General features: G+C 56.7%; 1 protein-coding gene and 2 long non-coding RNA genes across 6 annotated transcripts in view; 2 read left to right on the forward strand and 1 right to left on the reverse strand.

Annotated features, from left to right (window-relative positions):
* The first annotated feature begins 2,985 nt into the window (after window positions 1–2,985).
* LOC114012730 (uncharacterized) lies at window positions 2,986–4,805 on the forward strand. Its single transcript, XR_003555402.2, has 3 exons — window positions 2,986–3,265; window positions 3,545–3,680; window positions 4,147–4,805. It is a non-coding gene; the product is annotated as an uncharacterized LOC114012730 (long non-coding RNA).
* Window positions 4,806–4,980: 175 nt separating this feature from the next.
* Window positions 4,981–8,913, forward strand: LOC114012729 (uncharacterized). Its single transcript, XR_003555401.2, has 4 exons — window positions 4,981–5,633; window positions 6,265–6,618; window positions 7,985–8,096; window positions 8,804–8,913. It is a non-coding gene; the product is annotated as an uncharacterized LOC114012729 (long non-coding RNA).
* LINGO1 (leucine rich repeat and Ig domain containing 1) overlaps window positions 8,715–21,809 on the reverse strand; it is a 169,656-nt gene continuing 156,561 nt past the window's right edge. For 3 of the 4 annotated variants that reach the window (XM_055793509.1, XM_027789555.2, XM_055793503.1), the window contains one exon: window positions 8,715–10,951. In XM_055793509.1, the coding sequence (XP_055649484.1) occupies window positions 9,098–10,939 (1,842 nt within the window). In that variant the 5' untranslated portion in view covers window positions 10,940–10,951 and the 3' untranslated portion in view covers window positions 8,715–9,097. Of the gene's footprint in view, window positions 10,952–15,838; window positions 15,971–21,809 lie in introns of all 4 variants that reach the window. The other variant, XM_055793495.1, reaches the window with a different exon arrangement.

Genomic DNA, 21,809 nt, shown 5'->3' on the forward strand with positions numbered 1-21,809 from the left:
TCCATCTGTGAGGGCCTTGTGCCAGGAGGAACCTCCTGGTTCCGCACGGATCCAGCCCAGCCTTTCAGGGCACTGCTCGTTCTCCTTTGAAGGTGCCAGAGCCGGACCCTCTTGTCACTGGGCAAGATTGTTTGAGGGGAGTTTGTGTTTCTTCTTCCTCGCCCCACTTCTGCTTTTGGAAAATACTCTCAACTTTGGTGCTGTCACTGGGGCCCTGGACAGCACCCATCCTGATAGCTTGGGGTGCGTGGACCTGGACGTGCCTGGGACGTTTGGCAGTTTTGCTTCCAGAGCATCCCATCAGAGAGGCTTGCTATGGAGGGGGGCGGGGAGCCCACAGCCCGTTCCCCATCTATTCCTGCCTCTTCCTGCATGGTGCCAGCCCTCTGCCCAGCCGGAGCAATGCCCAGGGAGTCCTCCGCTCTCTGGTACTCAGTGCAGAGAGCCAAGGAGGTTTGCTCCAGGGCAAACAGCCTGGCCCTGCCTCTGCTTTCAGCCTGATGTAAGACGGCACAGGTGGAGGTTTTATTCCTAAAATGGCTCTGCCACACAGGATTTCTATGCTGCGAGCAGGCACAGCGAGTGTGAAACCATGCTGTCTGGTTACACAAAGGAGAAGCACGGGAATTTAAAAAGCTTTGGGTCTCTTCACCCATGGTTTCTGGAGCAGGTCGCAATGGGCGGCGAGCTGTGGTGGCAAAGGCAATGCTGCGCTGCCAGCCAGCCTGCCTGGGAAGGGCTGTTGGGTGAAGGTGTTTGAAGCCCTTGCTCTTGCTTTTTGTCCTGAATTCTCATCTGTTTGAATTGTCAACACTTGTGAGACCTGGTGAAAAGAAAAGAGAAAGAACAGGCAGGTCCAGGGTTGGGTCTAATCGACCTTGGCATCGTCCCTTGGAGCAGCTGCCCCAGTGCATGTGCTGGTGCAGATACAGCCCTGCCTGGCTTCACCTGCGCTCTGCAGATCCGTAACCCTTCGGGTGGGCACAGAAGGAGCAGGACTGCATTTGCAGCAGAGATTTCACGTGCAGGGTATGCTGAGCAAATGCGCCTCACTGGTGGCACCAAGCACCGAGCAGGATCTGGGGGAGCCCCCCCCAGCTGCAGCAGCGGCTGCTGCAGGCCAGGGGCATGAGCAGATTAACAAATGCAATCAGACGACTTCAAGGAAGAAAGGTTCGTTAAGGACTAATAAGAAAATTGTGCAGAGACAACGGCGTGGCTTGGAAGCTCTGTAACCTCAGGCTGCCTGAGGCTGGGAGGGATTGCAGAGCAGGGGGGTTAGCAGGGGGTTCTGTACTCACACGGGCATTCCCTCTGCCGTAGGCACCTGCCTGCGGCCATGCCTGGGGGCACGTTCCGGAGGTGTGGGGGGCCCTGGGGCTGGCTCAGCATGGCCCTTCTCAGGGTACAGACCCTCCCAGTCCCCCAACCCTTGTACGAGAGAAAGCTGAGGTTTTTCACCTTCCCCAAGCCTGTGTCCTTGGGTATGGCAAGGGAACCTTCTGTGGGCGATGGACACCTGGTATCTCACCTCTCCAGACCACTGAGGAGGAGCTGTGGCTGGATGAGGGTTAGGTTTGCTTTCCCCAGCACAGCTTGAGCAGTGCAGTGTCCAGCACGGGTGCAGAGACATACACCCTGCAGCTGCGGCAGGGACCTGATGCTGAAACAGAGTCCTCAGGTCTGACATATGCTGCCATGTAGGATCCCCTTCCCACCTCTCTTTCCCTGCCTGTCGTCTGGCCGTGGATCTGAGGCAGTAGAAAACCCTAAGAAGAACAAACCAAGCCCGTAAGAGCCATAAAGCCTCCGGTGGCAGGGGTTGTGGCTTCATGTGAAGCGCCACAGTTGCTGTGAGGTCCTTTGCTGGTTGCCTCCCTAAGATGAGAACTTGTCCCTTCGCAGTGTGGCTGCCAGCCCTCCTCACCATGGGCACGGGCAGGTGCTCAGCCTGAACGGAGCGGGCTCGGAGGGAGCAGGAGCTGGGGAGGCTCTTCCGAAAGGCGTCAGGCAGTGCTTCCCTCCCCACACCCTGTCCCACCTTCCCTGGGAGGCAGCAAGCACCACTCCTCCACTGGTGTCCCCGCACCTGGGGACATCAGTCAGGCTTCTGGCGTGGCTGCCTCCGGTCTCCGAGTGAGACGCAGGGGCTGACTGTCAGGTTGTTATTAAATATCATTAGTAAGTAACAAAACTGTGTGGAGCACTTCAGGTGCCGACGGTGGCTGGAGGAGGGATCATTTGCAGTGCTGGGGAGACGAGCGGGTGGTGACGGTCAGGGACACCTCATGCTGGGCTGCTTCCCACTCCATCTCCTGCTCATCACCTCCAGGAGGCAGGAGGGACGGGTGTTTCCTTGGGGGGAGACACGGGTTTGCAGGGAACCCCTGTGGTGTTGCTAGGGGACTTCAACATGCCCCAGTGTGGAGTCCCCAGGATGGTCTGTGCAGGAGGAGGGAGGACCTGTGCCGCCCCCAGACCCTCCTCCTCTTGTACCACTCTGTTCTCTAGGGACTCCAGTATGGGGCCGGGCAGACTCCTGCCTGTCACAGTGGAGCTGCCCAGGGGAAAAGGCTGTTTTAGCATCTCTTCTACCCAGCAGAAGCAGCTGGAAGAGAAATTTTGGAGTTGTTTGTCTTGCTAACCTTGTTCCATTCCTGGTGCTAGCTTTCCCCTACAGAGAGCTGGAGATGGTGGACCGTTGGGAAGGCAGTGCCCAAATCAGCAGCCCCAGCATCTCCAGGAAAGCTGCCTGCTTCTTTGGTGCCTGGCTAGCCATGGAGCTCTGGGGAGGAGCTGGCTTTGGTGGCAGGGACGTGAGCCGAAAAAGCCGGAAAGGGCCGATCTAAGGAGCGAGATGGAGGCAGAGGCACCTCTGGTGAACGCGCCTGGAGTGGGAGCCGAGGGACTGCGAGTCGTGTAATCATCTGCTTGAAGCAATTGCAGGCCGTCAGTGGAGTGGAGAGACACTTACTTGGCGTTTATTTAAGGCGAGATGCCCTAGTTTTGTTCTTTCAGTGGAGTCCCTAATTATTTCTTGGTCTTTGTAGTGAGCTAATTAGTTTTGCAGCACTCAAGGCTGGGGAACGCTGATAGGCTTGGGAAGCACAAGCTGGAGGGACGAGGAGGAGGAGAGAGCTGCTGGAAGATGGCTGACTGGCAGATGGGAATGGCTGGGAAGCAGGGCAGGGTTTGGAAAGCTGATGGATGATGGTCTGGGAAGGATGATGGAGGAGGGAAGAGCCATAATTTCATGTCAGGCGAGGTGCTGGAGTGTAGCGATATGGGGAACTGCAGGTGGTAATTGAGGGGGATGATGAGGTGGAGAGGGAGTGAGAGGGATGGCTCGTGATAGAGCAGCGGCAGCGCCCGGCACAGGGCTCAGGGGTGGATCCTGCACAGAATGGTGCACAGCCGCACCCAGGGCAAGGCAGCAGCTGCCCTTGTACATGGTGCTGCGTCGGGCAGCTGCCTGTCCCACAGTGCTGCTGACTCGGGCTTGCAGGACCAGCAGCGTTTCCTGACTGTCCCATCTCATTTCCAGCTTAGTGGTGACACCGAGGAGCTCTGCTGGAAGAGCCCAGCCTGGTCCCTGCCATACGGAGCGCGGCTGGTCCCCAAGCTGGATGCTCCCCTTCCCACCTGATCAGAGCTGCTGCGTTCAGAGAGAGCCACCACAGGTAAGGTAACCCACACTGGTCCCCAGGTCATGGTGCTCCCACGTCCGCTCTGGCTTTTGTGTACGTGGACGCCTCGCTGCTCTGATGTAGGGCTGCGCTCCAGAGCTCACGCTCCCTACGCCTGTACCGTGAGCCCGGGGATCACAAAGGTCTTGCTCCTGTTCTTGCTGTCGTTGGGAGGTTCCCAGTGGCCACCAAGTGCAGCATGTGACAACCCTGAAGTGCCCAGGTGGCCATGGATTTATTAGGGTATTATCCTACTAGTGCTGCAAATGGTGTCATCCGTCTTCTAAACTCTGCACTTTGTTTCAGAGAGAGAATTTAGTATATCCAGGCAATATGCTGTAGTTTTAGCATATGATAAAGCCCTGCTGGGAAGTGTAGTTTTATTGATTTTGTTATTAAAGTGCCACCGGAATAAATTTGCTCATTTGAATGAGATGTCTTATTACCTGGATCGTAACAGGCACATGATGAAATCTCTGAAGGGGCTGGAGCTACCTGCTGCGTGATGATGGGGAGCTGAGGTGGAGCAGCTGACAGGGACCCACAGCTTTCACCCCGCTCACCCCAGGCTGGGTCACCCTGAGACCCTCAGCACCCACCCAGGTCTGCTGGGAAACCCTACTGGGGACCCTCAGGGTAGGCACAAACTGCAGGGGTGAGGGGGGCACTGTGTATTAGTCAAGGTTCATATTGTTCCTCTGATCCTTTGCTCAGGTAAGGCTGTTGTTTTAAAGGAAATTGAGGAAAAATCTCTTTCACAGGGCAATATTTCTTTAGTACCACCAGTAATGGGGGTGGATTGGGAAATGAACCGTTCCCCATTACACCGGGACCTAACCGCACAGCCCGTGCTTTCCAGTTAAAATTTGATTGCCTTGAATCCTGCGGATTATGGAAAATAAGAAAAAGGCCTAGTAAAATTTATGGGTTTTAATCATAAACCGATAGAATCACAGTAAATCTATTGTAAGCGTGCAGATACAGACCCAAGGAGGGGAGAGCAGCAGCCCCGCTTTTTGCTGGGGGAGCTGCACGTACCCACGGTGGGGCCAGGGGTGGGGAGTGGGGCTGCTCCCCCAGCCGCCCCCGCCGGGGTGCTGAGCCCCCCCACCTCAGAGCCTTTCTCACCGTAAAAACCCAGTGGCAGGGACAGCACTGCAAAGTTCATGCCCTGTCTCATGGCAAACTGGTGGGGGGGGACAGCACATGGGGGTCAAGGAAGGGGGGAGGTGGGAAAAGGAGGGTAAGGTGGGAGGGTGGGGGAAGAAGGGAGGGAAAGGGAGAGAAAGAGGTGAAGCCCGAAGGTCTTTCTCTCTGCCCTTCCATCCCACTGTGCTGCTCATCACAGAGGGAGCAGGATGAGACCCTGCCAGGGGAGGAGGGAGGCAGGGATGCGGGGGAGAGATGTGTGTGCAGAGAGGGGACTGCGGGAAACAGCCGTGATGGGGGGAGAAGAGCACCTGACACAGATGGCAGGAGAGTGAGAAGGCAGAAAGTATTTTTTTAAATAAAAAAAAACCCCATGGGTGAAAGAGCGATAAGGAAGAAAAAAGGGAGAGACTAAAAAAATGGCTCCAAAGCAGAGATAAGAGAGGAGTTAGTGAGAGAAGAAGTAAAATTAAGCACGATAAGGCCTGATAGAAGTGAGGGAAGGCAGCAAGCCCGGGTGGGGGCTGCGGGGCGCAGGGATTGATGAGGAGGGGCGGGGGGTCGGCAGGTGTAAATGCCTCTCCCGCAGGGTGCTTGTAGCTCTGCTCCTGCCCTGGCCAGGCACCTGCCAGCCACAGCCCGTGGTGGTGGTGGGGAAATATGGAGCCTGGTGGGGAGGGATGGGTGATGTGCCCGGCTTGGAAGTGGCGAATAACCCTCATCCTCCTCCCTGCCACATCCCCACACGGTGCCTGTCATGGAGATCCCCATGGGGCTCCCACTCTGGAAGCAGAGGAGGTAAGGCGTGTTTCCCCTCCATACCCTAAACACATCTGTTCCTGGGGTTTTTGCTACCTCTTCTAAGCTGTTTATTCTTTGGGTTGGTTTTTTTCCTCCCGTCTTTACCAGCCACAAAAATTGCTGAGCTGAGATGCTGGCCACTCTGAGATGCTTTTCTTCTGCTCCATCCATCTGCTTTAATCACACAGTGACCGGAAAAAAAAATAATTAAACCAGTTCACAAAGCATTGAAGGTTAAAAAATCAGTGTGGATAATAAACTGTGTGGCAGGCAGCAGTGCTACAGAGCATTGGGCAAACTCCCTAATGAGGGACTTGGAGGCACAGCTCCGCGGCAGCGCGGCTTCTGCCCCCGGGGAGGGTCGGAGCCGCAGAGGTGTTGGGTCTGCGGGGGTGTGCGAGTCTGGGTGGCAGGGCCCCGGGATGGGAAGAATCCTGTGCTAGCACAGCCTGAGACCTTACACAGAAAAGATATAATTTTCTCTCCTTTTTTTTTTTTAAAGTTTCTTTTTAACAGTAAAAGACTTGGTTTCTCCCTTTGCTTGCCAGAACGCTGTAGTGTGCTGCAAATACCTTGTTGGACTTGGATATTAGTATTTTTTCTTTTTAATTTCTGTGTCTTGTATTAGCTCTTTTAATCACACCATTAAAAAATGATAACCGGAGTAAACTGAGAAGCTGTTTCGGGTTGCCGGTGTTAATAGCTGCCCAGGATCACACAGACCCCCTCTACTTCTCTGCCGTTTGTTGAACTGCTGATGGAGTTATTGTCAGTCCTGGCAACAAGGCTCAGCCTGAGGTTTCTGCACCTAACGTGCTGCTGGACACGGCTTTCTCGGCTACGCTCGCCTTGGCATCTTCCTCTGGAGGGCTGAGGCCCTGGTGCATCCCTGCCTCTCCCGGGGGGCAGTGCCAAGGGTCCCTGGAGCAGGATCTGTGGTGCAGGTGGAACCACGTGTGCCCGCCTTCAGTTTCGAGCCCAGGTTTGTGTGTTGCTCTTTGTGGTTTCATATTTAGCTCACTGAAAATGTTGGTTAAACACTGGTGGGAGGGGAAGCTGGCAAAGAAGTGTTTTTCTTTGGCTCTTTTGAAAAGCAAAACAAAAGCAATAGGCTTGGGGGAAAAAAAAAAGTTTTCGGTTTCGAAGTTATAAAGGAAAGATTGGTTAGAGATGAGAAACTAACAAATCAAAGCTCCTGAAACCTGCTGCGGAGAAAAAAACACCACAAAATGTTTTGTTTGAAGATGAATAGAAAGAAGAAACCAGCAAAAAAATCCCCCCTCCCTACAAGCACAGATGTTTCAGGTTCTTCTAGATTGGCATGTTGCTGGAAGAAAAGCAAATCCATTCTTTTCCTTGTCGGCGCTCCAGGTTCCTGTCACTTATTTTTTATCATCTTGTAGTGACTTTGATCCCTGAAGACTCAGTAAGTGCTGTACAAATCAAGCATGCAAATCCCAGCTCAACCACTGTGGAGATGCCACCGAGGCTGGGCAGGCCAGGAAGCCGCTGGCCAGCACAGTGCCACCGCTCCCGGTGGCAGCCGGGAAGGGTGGGAAGCACCTGCTGCCTTTAATATCCGTGTTGCCTCTGTTTGCAGGGATTTTTTTGTACTTCCAGCACAGCCAAAGGCTATCAGGCTGTGCTGGGATCCCCAGGCCGTGGTACTGGCCCTGTTTCTCCACGGAAAGGCTGCGGGTGGGTGCTGGCAGTGGCCTTCCCCCTGCTCTGCACCTTCTGGGGCTTGGGGAGTTGGCACAAACCAGCTGGAGAAGGGCTGAGCTGGTCTGATGATGCTTCAAAGCTTTTCTGATGGTACTTTTCAAAGCTTGAATTGAGCCATCTCTTTCCCCATTGTTCTCTCTCGTAATTTCACTCTCCCCCTCTGTGGTTGCCTTCCTAGTTTGCTCCTTTCAATTCATTTGCTGTACGACACCTGTATACTGATGCTTTCCATAGCCCCGCCATGCCTCACTGCTGGCAGCGCTGGGCTCAGGGCAGGGTGGCACTGTCACAAGTCTCACGTCTCCCGCATCTCTCACGTCTCCCGCAAGGGATGCACTGGTCGGTGCAGCCCTGCCTGGGGGCCGGGTTAACCCCATTCCTCCCCTTTCCCTCACTGAGACAACACAAACCTTCCTGATCCTGAGTACCAGAGCTGAGCAAAGGCAGGTTGCTGCCCAGTGACCAGAGCCCACGGTGATGGGCATGCTGGAGCTAGCTAGCACCAGGACAGCCAGCACGTTACAGCCTGCAGCACCTCCCTGCTGCAGCCCTGTGCCTGTCCTCTGGCTCAGGCTGTGCATTTGTGTGTTTAGAAATGATGTAATTTTATTTTATTTTTTCAGATACAGTCTGCAAGCCTGGAAGCTAAATTCCCTTGGATGTGCCTGGGGGTGCTTGCGAGTCTGGCTGCCAGCGGGCAGGGCTGACGACCACCATGACAGTCCTGACAGGCAGGTGGGGAGCAGCTCTGGGGGCACCCGGGCGGGCACTGCCCACTTGTGCTGCCAGCAACGGCGCTTCATGGGATTGCAGCATCCCTGCCCGCAGGGACAGCTGTCTGCAGCACAACAGCCAGCTTGTCCCCCACCGCAGAGGACACGGCAACGGCAGGCAGAAAGTCCTTTGGCCACGCAAAAGGCCGGAGGATGCCCAGATGATGCTGCGGGCACGGCGAGCTGCTGCCTGCCCTGCGACGGTGCTTTGCATCCTTCTCCCGGCACGCAGGGCAGGCACCGCGGTACTGCTGCCCCGGCCTTGGGGGCAGGCACGGCAACTGGCTATAAACCCACCGCCGGACCGCAGGAAAAAAACCGTCAAAGTCCTGTGGGTGCTGTGCAGGGCCCAAGGCACAGCACGAAGCGCCTTTTGGGGGAGCGCAGCCCTTTGGCGGCCGTGGGAGCCAAGCCCTGGCCTGGGGCTGGTCTTGGTGAGCAGGCTGGAAGCAAGCGCTCGCCAGAGGTACAGAACTGGACAGATCAAGAAGTCAAGATTTTGCATTCCGACTATCTATAGGAAATAGGGTGTTTTTATTATTTCAAGTTTTCATAAAAATCCATATTATTGAAATCAAAGTTACAGAAGAAAGTTCGTAACTTTTTATTGATTTTATTTCTTTTTTTCTTTCTTTTTTTTTCCCCCCCTCTGTTGTTTTTCCCTCTCAGAGTTATATCTGACACCAGAGTCCATCAGACAAAGTTCTTACAAACACAGGAGTCCTGAAGACATCGGCTGAACGTTTTCCTGGTATAAAGAAGAGGAGGAGAAAGAGGTGATGACAGTGCGGGTGCAGTGGGTTTGGACAGGGCCGGAGGGCGTGGTGGAAGGAGAGAGGTCGGTATGTTTGTTAGCAATGTTTGTTTTTTAATTATTTTTTATTTGTTCATTTTTCTTTTAAAAAAAAAACAAACCACAAAACCAACCCACCATTATTATTTGCAAATTGTTGTGTTGCCTGGTTAAATCATTTTCATGTTGAACTTGCGCGGCGCGTCGGCAGAGCTGATGCCCGCATCGGATTTCCGTGGCACATACTCGATCTCAATGTTGTGCTTGGTGTTGCCTTTCCCCCGGCTCCACAGGAAGAGGAGCACCAGACAGAAAAGCACGACACCCAGGAAGGAAATGAAGCCCATGGTGGTGGCGATGATGAGAGTCTTGATGTCAAAGGGGAAAGGCACGGTGGCGCGCGTGCTGTTGGCATCGCTCTCGTTGGGCTGGTTGGAGATGAACGCGAAGGTCTTGTTGGGCTGGTGGGGCCAGTCTGGGGAGTAGCTGCGCACGTGCAGGTGGGCCAGCATGGTGTCGTTGCCACCCGCGTTGCTGGCGATGCATAGGTAGGTGCCGTTGTCCTGGATCTGGGCGTAGCGCACCTCCAGCGTGCCGTCAGGGAAGACAGTGAGCCGCCCGTTGGTTTTGGTAGAGATGAGGTGCTTCCGCGGGGAGAGCCACATGATGGTGGGGGGCGGGTCCCCATCTGCCCGGCAGACAAAATGGACCGTGTGGCCTTCGTCCACAAAGATCTGCTGAGCTTTGCGGTCCCGTATCCGTGCTCGGCGGCAGGTGAAGTAGTTGGGCAGGAGGACGTCAGGGAAGTCTTTGAACTCCTTGCCCTGGACAAACTCGGGGGTGGAGCAGGTGGGCTGCTGCTTGTTGAAGTTCAACCTCCATCGCCGCCGGAAAACCCAGAGCAGCCGACAGTCGCAGGCTAAGGGGTTGTTGTCGAGGATGAGCGTCTCCAGGTTGCCCACCGAGTGGAAGGCCGACTCCTCCAGGGTGGTCAGCAAATTCCCTGACACGTTCAGTATGCGCAGGTAATTGAGGCCGCGGAAGGCGAAGGGCTCCACCATGGTGAGCTGCCCTCCCACCAGCTGGATCTCCTGCAGCCTGAGCAGGTCATGGAGCATGGAGCCCTCGATGGTGACGATGGGGTTGTAGGACAGGTTCAGAAACCGGAGGTAAACCAAATGCCTCACCGACACGTACGGGATGGACGTCAGGTTGCAGTGAGTGATGGACAAGGAGGTCAGATTCAACCCGTAGAGGCAGTTGGACGTCATAGTATCCAGGTAGGGCCAGTGTGAGATCTCAAGGACCTTGAGCCGGTACAGCCTCTTGAATGAGTAATCCCGGATGGTGTTGATGTTCAGATGGCGCAGCCGCAGCACGATCAAGCCGTGAAGGTGAGACAGGGCCTCCGTGGGGATGGAAGTCAGGTTGCATTTCTCCAGGGTGAGCTGCTCCAGGCTGTTGAGGCCGCTGAAGGCCCGGTGGGAGATGTAGACAAGGTCATTGTCCCCCACCTCCAAAGACTTCAGGTTGTACAAGTCCTGGAACATGTAGTCTAGGAGGATCACGATTTTGTTCTCACTAATGTCTAGCTTGGTAAGGTTGCTGAGTCCGGTAAACACCCCCAAGGGGATCAGCTTGAGTCTGTTACTCCTGAGCCCCAGCGTCCTGAGGTTGAAGAGGTTGTTGAAAGCCCCAGGTTCAACGGCACTGATAATGTTCTCATTGAGCTCCAGCTCCTCCAGGTGAGGGTAGTTGGCAAATTCATCCTGGTTGAGCGTCTTGATGCGGTTCTTGCCCAAGTCCAGCAGCCTGGTCTCAGTCGGGATCCCCTCCGGCACGACCATGAATCGCTTTCGGTGGCACAGGACGGCGCGCTCCTGGGCAGAGCACTCGCAGCGTGGCGGGCAGCCCGTGGCGGAGCCGGACAGGATGGATCCCAGCATCAGGAGGAGAATCGGCTGCCAGCAGGCCAGGATTGGGCTGCGCATACTCGCCTCCCCAGCTACCATCCTATCTCTCACCTGCAGGTAACACGGGGGAAGAGAAAGAGCAAGGTGGACGTGAGCAAACAGGCATGGCCACGGCAGAGGGTCTGCCGTCCCGGTAGGGCTGACGTTGGGGCGAAGGGCACTGCTGAGGCAGGGCAGAGGTTCTCGCTTGCCAGCTGAAATGCAGCCCTTTGGCTACAAGACCGTATCTCCTCCCCACCCCCTAACTTTCCACTTGATGACTGAACGTGCACAGACTTTGAGTGGAAAGCCTTGAGGAATCTGTGTCAGACAGACCTCGCTTCCTCGGCTTCTTAAAGAAAAAAAGTCTAATACTAAACACATCTATCTACATCCTATTTTAAGCTCCTGAAATTATTCTGTTCCCTGTAGATGGAGCCTGAATATAAAGGCTGCTTTGCAAACACAGAGGAGCTGAGTGTGGGATTGAGCATCTGGGGGAACCCCGCTCGGGGTCAGCAGGGAGCGGGGTGTCCGAGCGGGGAGCAACGGCGGCAGGTCCGCAGGAGCCAGCCCCCTGCCCCTCCCCAGGCTCCGCAGCAGCCCGGTCTCAGTGTGTCCCCAAGGTGAGTCCCCGGCCACGCAGACTCAGAAGCAGCAGCCGGCCAGCCTACCTACAGAGGAGCCGGAGCCTGACGTGAGGTCTGGGGTCTCTGCGGGGTGCGGGGCTCTGCCCTGCTGCCCTTCCTGGGGGGCTGGGAGACCTCAGCGGTTACAGTCTGGCTTGTGCCCAGCCCCCAACCGCCCCAGCCCATCGGCCGGCGGAAGGAAACGCTCGCTGTCGTGCTGCCTCTGTTGCATTTATTTCCTTGTTGTTCAAGCTGTTGTGAGGGATCAAATCATATTAATATTGCATATTAGATGTACAGCTACTCCGGACCGTGTTTATATCTATTGTTATGTGTACGCTCTGCATTGCCTCCACTAATGCTCTTTATGGCTATGACTGAATATACTCAATACGTTACTTCCACTGGCTCCATTTGTATCCATCATTATATGTCCTGTACATTACTTTCCCTGCTCTGGCGCTACTTATGGGTCTGGTATGCATTCTGTGCATTACTTCCATTGCGTCCGTTTATATTCATCATTTCCTACACATATATGACCCAAGTATAACTTTTGTTCCCAAAAAATTATTCAAAACGTCTTTGCAAGATGCAAGGATGAAAGATGATGGATTGGCCATAAAAATGTCCACCAGCACCATCACAGAAACCACCAGGCCTGGCGTGCTGGGCACTGGCTGCGACGTCCCGGAGTCCCCACAGAAATCCAGGGTCCCTGTCCTTCCCCATCCGCTTTCCCTGCCGCCTCTGCAGCAGGGCTGGTCGCTGGGGACCACCCAAAGCCCGTCACCCCCGAAGTGAGGGGGTGCGGTACCCAGCTCCCTCCCGCCGGCCTCGCATCTCCCAGTCCGGTGGAAACATTTCCAGTGGCTTCACTTGGGCCTGGGCCAGGCGGCGAAGAGGCGTTTGCCGTGTTTACAATTCATCATCCCCTGTGTCATCGCCTCCCCGGCGCTGACGGTGCTGGGCAGCCTTACAGCCACCCGCGGGGCCGCCGGGCTGGGGCCTGCTGGAAGGATGCGCCGGGACAGCACCAGGGCTGCCTGGGGGTTTGCTCCCCAGGCTCGTGCCGTGGCCCCGGTGGGAGCTGAACTCCCGAGGGGTCCCCAGCCGCCTCTCCCCGTGGGCAGCACGTGGCCGGCGAGCACGCACGTGTCCTGCCTGTGTCCCACAGCCCACCAAGGCGTGCCGGCTCACGCGCAGCCTCCCTCGGCCGGTGCTTCTTGGAAACCAATTCCCGCTCCTCGCAGCCGTGCTGAGAAAGTCATCAAAGAAAAAAGCAAAACACTGCATGCAAAACAAAATACAGTCTAAGGGGCTTAATTATACCAGGGCTGAAAAGCCTTCAGCTCATTAGAGCGCCAGGCAGCCTTAGTTGGCTGCGGTCGGTGCGGAGATTTCAGCTCTGCCTGCGCGTGCAGCCGCCGCTGGTCCCTGCTGGGCACGGGGAGGGGGTGGGAGCTGAATCCCACCGCAGGGCCCCACGCACGGCTCCTGCAGCGGCCCTGGGCCTCCCCTGTGGGCCAAATCCTGCCCCGCTACAGGTGGGAAGAGGGTGGCAACGCATTCAGTCCCATGCTGTTGTCCCCGCAGCAGAGGGGCAGCAGCCAGAGCTGCTGGGAGCGCTGCAGGGTCCGTGGCTAAAATACAAGCGAAGAGGTGATCGATGAATGAAGCAAAATCTGCATGGCGTGAAAGACGAGACCAACCCACTTGCACAGAATTAAAGTCTAGACACACCTCACATGTTATTAGTTCTCAGCTAAATTTAAATCTGTGATAAATACAATCCCTGACAAAAACATCTGTAATCTTAATAACCAGAGTCACCGAAGAGCTTTGGGAGAAAGACAATGAATAAGCTGAATAGTCCGGGCTAAGATGAGCTTTAAATCACTTCTGGTTCCCATTTACCTCTGGCTGTTTCAGAGGAATACTCGTGCCTCAAGGTGAGGTGGATATTAAGAGGTGCCCTTCTACAAAATGACTCGAAACATGATTTTTGTGTGAGTTGACGGCAACAACCCACACACGGCTTTACAGACTGTCGTGCATCCCCCCCCCAGTGGCTGGACTCACGTCACATCAGCAAACCTCAGTCCAAAGTCACCGCTGCCCTGTTGGCTGTCCTGCACCTGCCGCCACACAGTCCCTGTGCTGGGGCCATGGGGACCAGCCAGGTGAGGGGCTGCGGCCACCTCGGGTGGGCTTGGGTGACTGTGGGGACAGGCCTCGGCCTCACCGGGGGGAGAGGGCAGCGGCTGTTCCCAGCACTTGCTGCCTGCAGGAAACCAGGATGTGACTGAGACAAAGCACCACCAAAAAGTCAAGCCCACCCGGATTTATTCTGAGTAGGACCGTGAAACATGCCCAAGCACCCCTCCAGGGGGTCCCAGCCATGGTCCAGCACCAGCTGCCAGGCAGGATCAGCCCACACAGCCGTGATGCACAGGCCACGCCAGCCCAGGGAGAGCTGCAGCCCTCCGGCATGAACGTGGCACTCGCTTCTCAGACACAAAAAAAGCATCTGTAAGAAAGGAGCAGCTGCCAGACTCGCTACCTGCAGGCAATAAGCAAACTAGTGCAAACCAAAGCAAAACTCATGCTCAGGGCAACGGCATCCACTGACCCCTGTCCTCACCACCCTGCTGCCTGGGGACGAGGGCTCCCAAGCACAAGCCCATCAGCCGGGGGAGTGCTGCCTTGGTGCGAAATGCGGGCCTGCCGAGCGGCTCCGGCTGGGGTCAGCGCTGGGAGGAAAGATGCTATTCTGGGCCTGGGCCTGGAAATGCAGCCCAGGGCCAGGCTGGAGCGCTGACGTGTGTGGGGTTTGCTCCGTCGCCACAAGCACAGGCTGCCACCACGCAGGAGGAATGGCCCTGGGGAAGCCAAACCCAGGCGGTGACCCAGGGGGGAGCCCAGCTCCATGACCGGTTTTGCTCCTGAGGCTGCTGCTCCCCTCCTGCCCCAAGGGGTGGGCAGCACGCCTGGCCGTGCCCCCCACTGTCACCGCTGTCCCTGGGCTGTCCCTGCCCACTGCCCCATGGCAGTGCCCAGCAGTCAGGGCCGAGCCAGCGCTCCTCGGCACTGAGCAATCTGCCATGCTGACAGCGAGCGAGCAGCAAAAATCCCCGAGTCAGCTATAACCCCCACCTGGCAGCCATAAATTACAGTGTGGGAGACGTTCACCCTTGAACCAGATGCTTTCGAGAGCATCCAACGACAACAAGCAATTTAGGACGAAGCGAGCCACATCCCGGGGGGGGCTCGGCAGGGCTGGAGGAGCGCATCCCCACCCCGTCCATCCCTGCAGGAGCCGTGGTGCTGGTGCTCCCAGCTCCATGCAGGAGTGAGCCCAACCCCAGCGGCACCGTGTGCCCACACCGGGCTGCGGTGCGGGTACGGGTAGGGGTACAGGCTCCCCCCCTCTGGCTTTGCACAAAGCTGCCAAGACGCAGCTCTTGGAGTCGGTGCTCTTGTCTCCTCTAAGCTGCTCCAGCTAAATCAAATTTTATTGAACTTGACTACATTTTAGAGATAAAGACTCCAGGTTTACAAATAAATATTTAACAACCTTTCCTGCTGCTAAAAGAGTTGCTTATCCAGACCCCGGGCTCTGCACTAAGTGTTCCTGTAGCTATCTGCAAAGCAGCAAAACAAAGGGAGAAGCTTTAATTTGCCAAACACGTTCGTGCCCACTTCCTCCTCTCTCCATCATTCCCCCCGCATCCAGCGTGCATTTGTGGCCCCTTCTGCTTTGTCTCTCCCTCCTCCCCACCCTACCTGCTCCCTCCTCTCCTCTTTTCCCACCCAGCCCCCAGAGCACAGGCATCCGGAGGAGCTGCCCTCCTTGCTGGTGCCCTGGGATGGGCAGGGATGGACGAGAGCAGGGGCCAGAGCACATGGGGCAGTTTTTCCTCCTGGGACTATGCTGCTTCACACGGGTAAAAACAAACCAAAGAGGGAGAGCTGCCAGGGCTGGCTGGGGGGCAGCAGGCCGGGTGGCTGGAGGCACAACGCTGGCCTGGCTCATGGAAAGCTGCCACTGCATTTCCTCTGGGCCTTCATTAATGGACGGGCTGCTAACGAAGGGCATGAAAACAGGCTGCCACAGTGCAAAGGGCTGCCCTGGCCCACATCCTCCACAATCAGCACAAGAGGTTGTAAGAAGCGGGGAGAAACAGGGGAAAAGTTGAGGAGGACCCCTCCAGCTGTGGGGACACACCAGCGAGGAGCACAAGGCACCGAGCCGCAGCAGGTCAGCCAGAGCAGACCACCCCCAGCCCCCCCAGCCCCCAGCTGCCCGGGGTCACCGGCTCCCGCTCACCCACGTGAAGGCATGACTCTCCAGCCAGGAGCTTTTGCTCAGCCTCCTGAAGTATCTGCTTTCAGCTGCTCCGAGGCGGGAGCCTGGAATAGGTGTGCGGCAACCTGATCTGCTCTGGCAGTTGCTCTGAGGCTGTAAAAGAGCATGGAGAAGTATTTAAGATGCAAATCCCCTTCCGGCACTGACACCGCCTGGCTGGCACCAGACACCGCCGCCAGCCCGCGGGGCTGCCCTGCAAAGACGATTCCTGGTGGCAACCAGCAATTCCACCCAAAACGCGGTGCCCGCAGCACCGCAGGGCGTGGAGTCAGGGAAGCACCAAGCCAAAGGGCCAGAAGAAAGGGGATGGGGGATGCACAGGGGAGGAGAAGAGCTCTGAAGGGCCAAGACGTTGGAAGGGGGAGGCTTTGGCCCTGCTGTCCACTGCTTTAGCTCCAGGCTGTGGATCTGCTTGACCCCACGCAGGGACAGATACGTACAACCGGCGATGGCCCAGAGCCAATCTGGAGAGTGACTTTCAGGCTCGGCAGGCAGGTTATGGGAGCAGGGCCATGGGAAGGAGATCCCGGTCATCTCTGCAGGATGCTGAAGCTCAGGGCAGTTTTTGCTCAGGCCGTTTCTTGCAGCAATCACATCTGTGCAAGAGCTGCTCACCCTCCTCACACCTTTGCTCCTTCGTTTTTAACGTCTTTTCTCTCGCTTTGGCTGCACATGCTTCAGTGCCCCATCAGCAAAGAAAACATCCTGACAAGTGATCAATAAGTAATTGCAAAGGCAGCTGTGGATGCTGGGGGTGTAAAGCCCTGAGCTAGCAAGAGATAAATGAGGAGTGTAAGGGTGCAGCCACTGTGGAGCTCGGGCTCGGAGCCAGCCATGCTCCCCTGCTCATCGACTGAGGTGGCTGGGACACGGGCTGGCCCACCGCTGCCGCTGCCGCAGCCGCTGCCGGTTAGTGGTTCAATGCTTCCCAAGCTGGGAGGAGGCTGATTTTTTTCTTCTTGTGAGACAAAGAGCAGGAGAGCTGTGTTTGCCGAGGGAGTATCTCCCAAGGGTTGGCCTGGGGGCTCCAGCACCAGAGATGTTCCAGGCTGGATCAGCATGAGAGTGCTGGGATGCTGGGAAGGATGTGCACCAGCTAGTTGAGTGGGGCTTCTCCTCTTTATTTATTTCAGCAGATCTCCTCGGGATTCCTGTCTCCGCAGACATGAGCTGGGTCACCAGGATGTTTTAGGTGCTCACCCAAAGGCACCCAGCTCAGCAGGCACTTGAGTGATGAGCGAGCACTGGGCAGAGGAGGCTTCAGTATAGCACGAGGGTCTCCGTAGATGTTTTTTCTTCCCCGTTGGTAGCTGTGAATGGAGGATGGAAAAAAATCCAGGCTCTTCTTAGGGCTATGGAAACATTTGCACTGGAGAGGTGAAAGAAAGGTCTGTCCAACGAGTGCCTTCTGGGAGAGCCGCCAGGGTCACGATGACATTGCGAAGGCATCCTCTGTGCTCTGCCTTGTGCCCGTGACCAGCCCGGCACGGGGGGACGGGGCTGCCCCTGAGGCAACACCTGCAAAGGCCGTTTGGGAAGAGCAGGGTATTGGTACCTGCTGGAGCCTGGGCCACCATCCCACGCCTGCCCACGCAGGGAGAAAACGGCCTTCTCCTCTCAGCACAGCCCAGCCACAGCCAGCAGCTGCCCTTTCTCCTTGCGCTGGAAGGGGAATAGTTTTTTCCTGGGAATGGGCTCGAGCGGTATCCAAACGCCTCCTGTGCTCCCCAGGAGCACCCTGAGCAGCACCAGCACCAGCACCAGCACGGGCCCTGCGAAGGGCCGCACCCTGGGCAGCAGCGGTACCTTTGGGGCTGGAGGATGGGGGACAGCCCAGCCATCCTGCCCACGGGCTCTGCATGGCTCAGCACGCCGCAGCGGGGCTGCTGACTCAGCCGGAGCGCAGCTGTACGGTGCCTGTGCTAAACCCTGTGTTCGTGTCGGGGGCAGGACACCACCTGATCTTGCATAAAAGCGGCTGGTACAAAGTCACCCCGCTGCCAGAGCATGTTTCCTCCAGATCAGGCACAGATGGCATTTCTGTATGGGCTTGCCTTGATGGTTGGTCTGGTGGCCAGTGGCTTCCTGCTCCCCCAGACCCAGGCACCAGCCCCCAGGGACAGGGACAGGCCCCCTGTGCCACGGCACCCCAGCAGCAGCGCGGGGAGGCTGAGCCACTGCTCCTGGCAATCCCCGTGCACAAACCACACCTGGGGGCACCACGAAGGGCCTGGCAGGGCCAGCTGTCTGGCACCAAGACAAGCTGCTCCCTCCCCACCTCTCCCTGCCTGGGGACACCCTGTCCCCTCCGCCTCTGCCAAAAGGTGTCTTGTGGTTCTGCAGCGCCCTGGAGCTCTGCTCAGCACCCGGAGCAGGGCTGGGGCGCCCGGCAGCTCCAGTGGCAGAAAACCAGGGCCACAAGCAGCGATGGGGGAGCACCCCTGGTGCCTGCTGTCCTCCTTCCCTCAGGGCTGGCTCAGCAGGGGAGCAAACATCAAACCAGCCAGACACCCTGGCCCATGAGCAACCTCACCCCACAGGGCTGTAAGGCTGAGGCTTTGCGATGTGACACCCCCACCCCCACCCCTGTAACAGCCACGGGTCCAAGCCACTGTCCCCCCAGTGTCCCTGCCACTGCCTGAGGGCAGAAACCCAGGATCAGAGTCCCAAACGCTGCAGCCAGCGGGGACCAGCGAGCACGTCCTGAGCCAGCAGCGCTACAGATCCCACCGCTGCAGGACCGGCCACGTTCCATACATTTAACTTAAACTTAGACTGTACTTACAGCACCACTTCTGTTCCCACGCCACATCCCTTAAATACCCCTACAACCAGAGCAGGATACCTAGAAACGTAGAGGGGCTGATCCAGGGCACTGCATCTTCCCCTGGAAACCTTTGGGATAACAGCGAGAGGACTTCAGAGGACATGAACCCGGCAGCTTGGCTGGCTCTAGGGAAACCTGCTGATTTACCTCCCTTTAGGACCGGCCCTGATATTTTTATACTGCTGCCTAAAATAAGCAGCCTCAGAAGCCTTTCGGGAGAGGCTGCCCGCAGCCCAGCCCAGCAAAGATGGCTCCGCGATAACCCATCGGTGGGACAAGCTGCACAGGGCAACGAGGGCACGAGCGAGCCGTGCCACCAGCACCGACACCCCGGCGGGCACCGGGCGGCATCGGCAGGGCTGCCCCTGCCCATCTCCCACCTCCCATGGCGGGGACGCAGGGGCAGAGTGGGGTGCTGGGCTCGGGTGGGGGCACGGCTGTGTTTCAAGGCGCTGCGAGAGACGAAAGCCTTGGCTCTCTCCATCTAGCTCCCTTCTCGACTCCTTCGCGCAAGCCAGATCTCTCTCTCCCCCCCCTCCTCCCAGTTACTAAGTTTTGTTCACACAATAACAAATTCAGTGCCGCAGGAATTTCCAGAAAAAGAGAAGCGGAGAAAAAAGGAAGCCAAAGAAAGCATGAGCAATGGCCAACGTGGAGAGAAGATTCCTCTTCCCAGCCTGGGCTTCTCTGTGCTGGTTTTACATGTATAATTCTTTTTTCTTTCTCTCTTTCTCGCTTGTTTGATTTTTGCATTATTTATGGCTTGTCTTCAGGGCCTGTATTTGCTGTTATTGTTTCATTCAACACTAAAATGGATTAGATAAAAACAAACCGTGCTGAGCCATGGCTCAGCCCGCCTGTCCTGCACTCAGCTGTAGCCACACAGCTGGGCAGAGCGGGCGCCGTGGGTGCGAGTGGGGACGAGGTGTCACCACCTTGCCAGCCCTTCCCAGCCCGAATCCCCACTGGCAGGGAGGTGCTGCAGGATGTGGCCCAGCCAGGATTTTGGCTCCAGGTGCTGCCAACCCCCCTGATACGTGTCCTCTGCAAGTATGGGGGCTACGCACAGAGCTCCTGGGGTCCTGGCACTGCACCCAAGCCTCAGGTCCCGGCCAAGCAAGAAGGAAAAGGTGGGAAATGATGGCTGAGAGGAGAAACAAAGCACTGGAAATGCTGTTTTTTTCAGGGCAATTTCATGAAATCCAACGCATTGATTTCACTAGTGCCCCAAGCCGAGCCGGCGCCGGCTGCGGGTGCTGTGCCTCAGCAAATCTCAGCCCCAGGTGCTTTGGGAACATGTCCTGGAAAGCGCAGTGCTGTCCTGCAGCATCGTGCTGGGGAAGGGCGCAGTGCGAAGCTGCTGGCGCAGGGGTGAAAAGCGCCGTGGGTTTGATGCCTACGATACGGGGTGTCAGCATGACCAGCCTCAGCCGCGCTGCGGGGAGCCGTGCCGGTCCTCGGCTTTCTCCGTCTTCCCGCAGGCAACTGCACTGAGCCCATGGGCAGGGACAAAAAGGAGGGACCCACTGTGGGGATGGAGTGGTTCCCCTGCTGCTTTGGGCTGGTTTTGTTGCGTTTTGCTTGAGCTGAAAGAGATGCTTTCCGCCCCTTCCTCCTTCTCCCCAGTGACGCTGATAATAATACAGAGCCTGCACTCTGGACTGTACGTGAGAACAAAAGTAATCACGGGGGAGTACAGTGCATAGAAATTAAATCGGAAACGCAAGGCCAGGGTTTCCATTTCGGTTCAGCTTCTGTATCACTTCCATTGAAAAGGATAAACAGGCTGAGCACAAATCAGTTTAATGGCAGCGCAATTCCATGTTTCCCAGAGCAAATCGTAGCTCAGGCCCAAAGCGGCAGCGTGATACACAGCATGCTAGCACTGTGGGATGGCCGTGGCATGGCACAACCCCAGCTGGGCATTGGGGGGCCCCCAGGGCCCCCACAGGACTTGCTGCCCTCAGCAGCAGTGCTGAAATAACCTGGCTGACCAGGGCACAAGAGGGGCTGGTGTCCCTCTCTGGGCTTGGGGATGCTGGTCGGCCCTTGCCTGCCCAACAGCCAGCAGAAAAGAGGTGTCCCTTTGGCTGTCCCTCACATCCCTGAGGTCCCAGCAGCAGATCTGGACCCACTGGGACCTTGCAGAGCCGTGCCAGGCTGCTCCCCCAGCGCGGGACAGGCAAGAAGGTTTTCCTGCTGCTCGCCGCTGTGGCCCTAATTCCCTTTATCACCCGGCTCCTGCAGCACACGCGCATTTACAGCACAGCTACACCTGCCATCTACTTTTCCTACCTAACCCTCCTTGCTGTGCCTTGCTCTGTGGCACAATGCACAAGCCACTCACCAGTGGAGCTGGGGCAGAAGCAAGCCACCAAGCCAATGCTCACCCGCAATGTCCCCCCAGCTCACGGTTCGGGTTAGACCACATCAAATTGGCTCTTGGTGACTGCCCCCCGTTCAGAGGGGCGGTGGAGGAAGAGGTTTGCCTGCACGGATGGTAAGAAGAGCCTCTGAGAGTGCTCAGACTTCGCTCGCCACCCCCAGGTTGCCTCGGAGGTCTATATCAGTTGTTTCCCATTTCACACTCGACATCTCAAATCCAAACAAAGAGCTGAAAGAATAGATTACGTCAAAATATTTCTGCTTCTCCCTCCTACAAGAATTCCCCATCAGAGACCAATCCAATTAAGGTGCTGGTTATGAAATTAACCATAATTACAAGAGTGGTATTTAATGTTTTGCATTCTGATGCAGAAACGGAACAGAAATGACAAAAAAAATATTTGTGGGTCCTATTGAGATCACTAAGAGCAATGTGGCGTGGTGGGGGAGGGCTGCCAGGGAAGTGAGGGCTGTGCAGGGGGGCAGGGGCAGGGCTCCCATGGGTGCCCAGCCCAGGGACCCCCCAGCAGCAAGGGCAGGGGCTGGGTGCTCGTGGGCACACCGCTCAGGGAGCAGTGGCCAGCCTGTCCCCCAGCGCAGGCATCGGCCCAGCCCGATGACTGCCAGCAGGTATTTTGCCATTTGAGCATCACCCGGACAATGTTGGGCCGCTGGAACCGTGTCCCAGGAGGCACAGCCTAGTCCTGCACCTCCTCAGCC

Source organism: Falco peregrinus, chromosome 1, assembly GCF_023634155.1.
Source record: "Falco peregrinus isolate bFalPer1 chromosome 1, bFalPer1.pri, whole genome shotgun sequence".
Taxonomy (NCBI): Eukaryota; Metazoa; Chordata; class Aves; order Falconiformes; family Falconidae; genus Falco; species Falco peregrinus.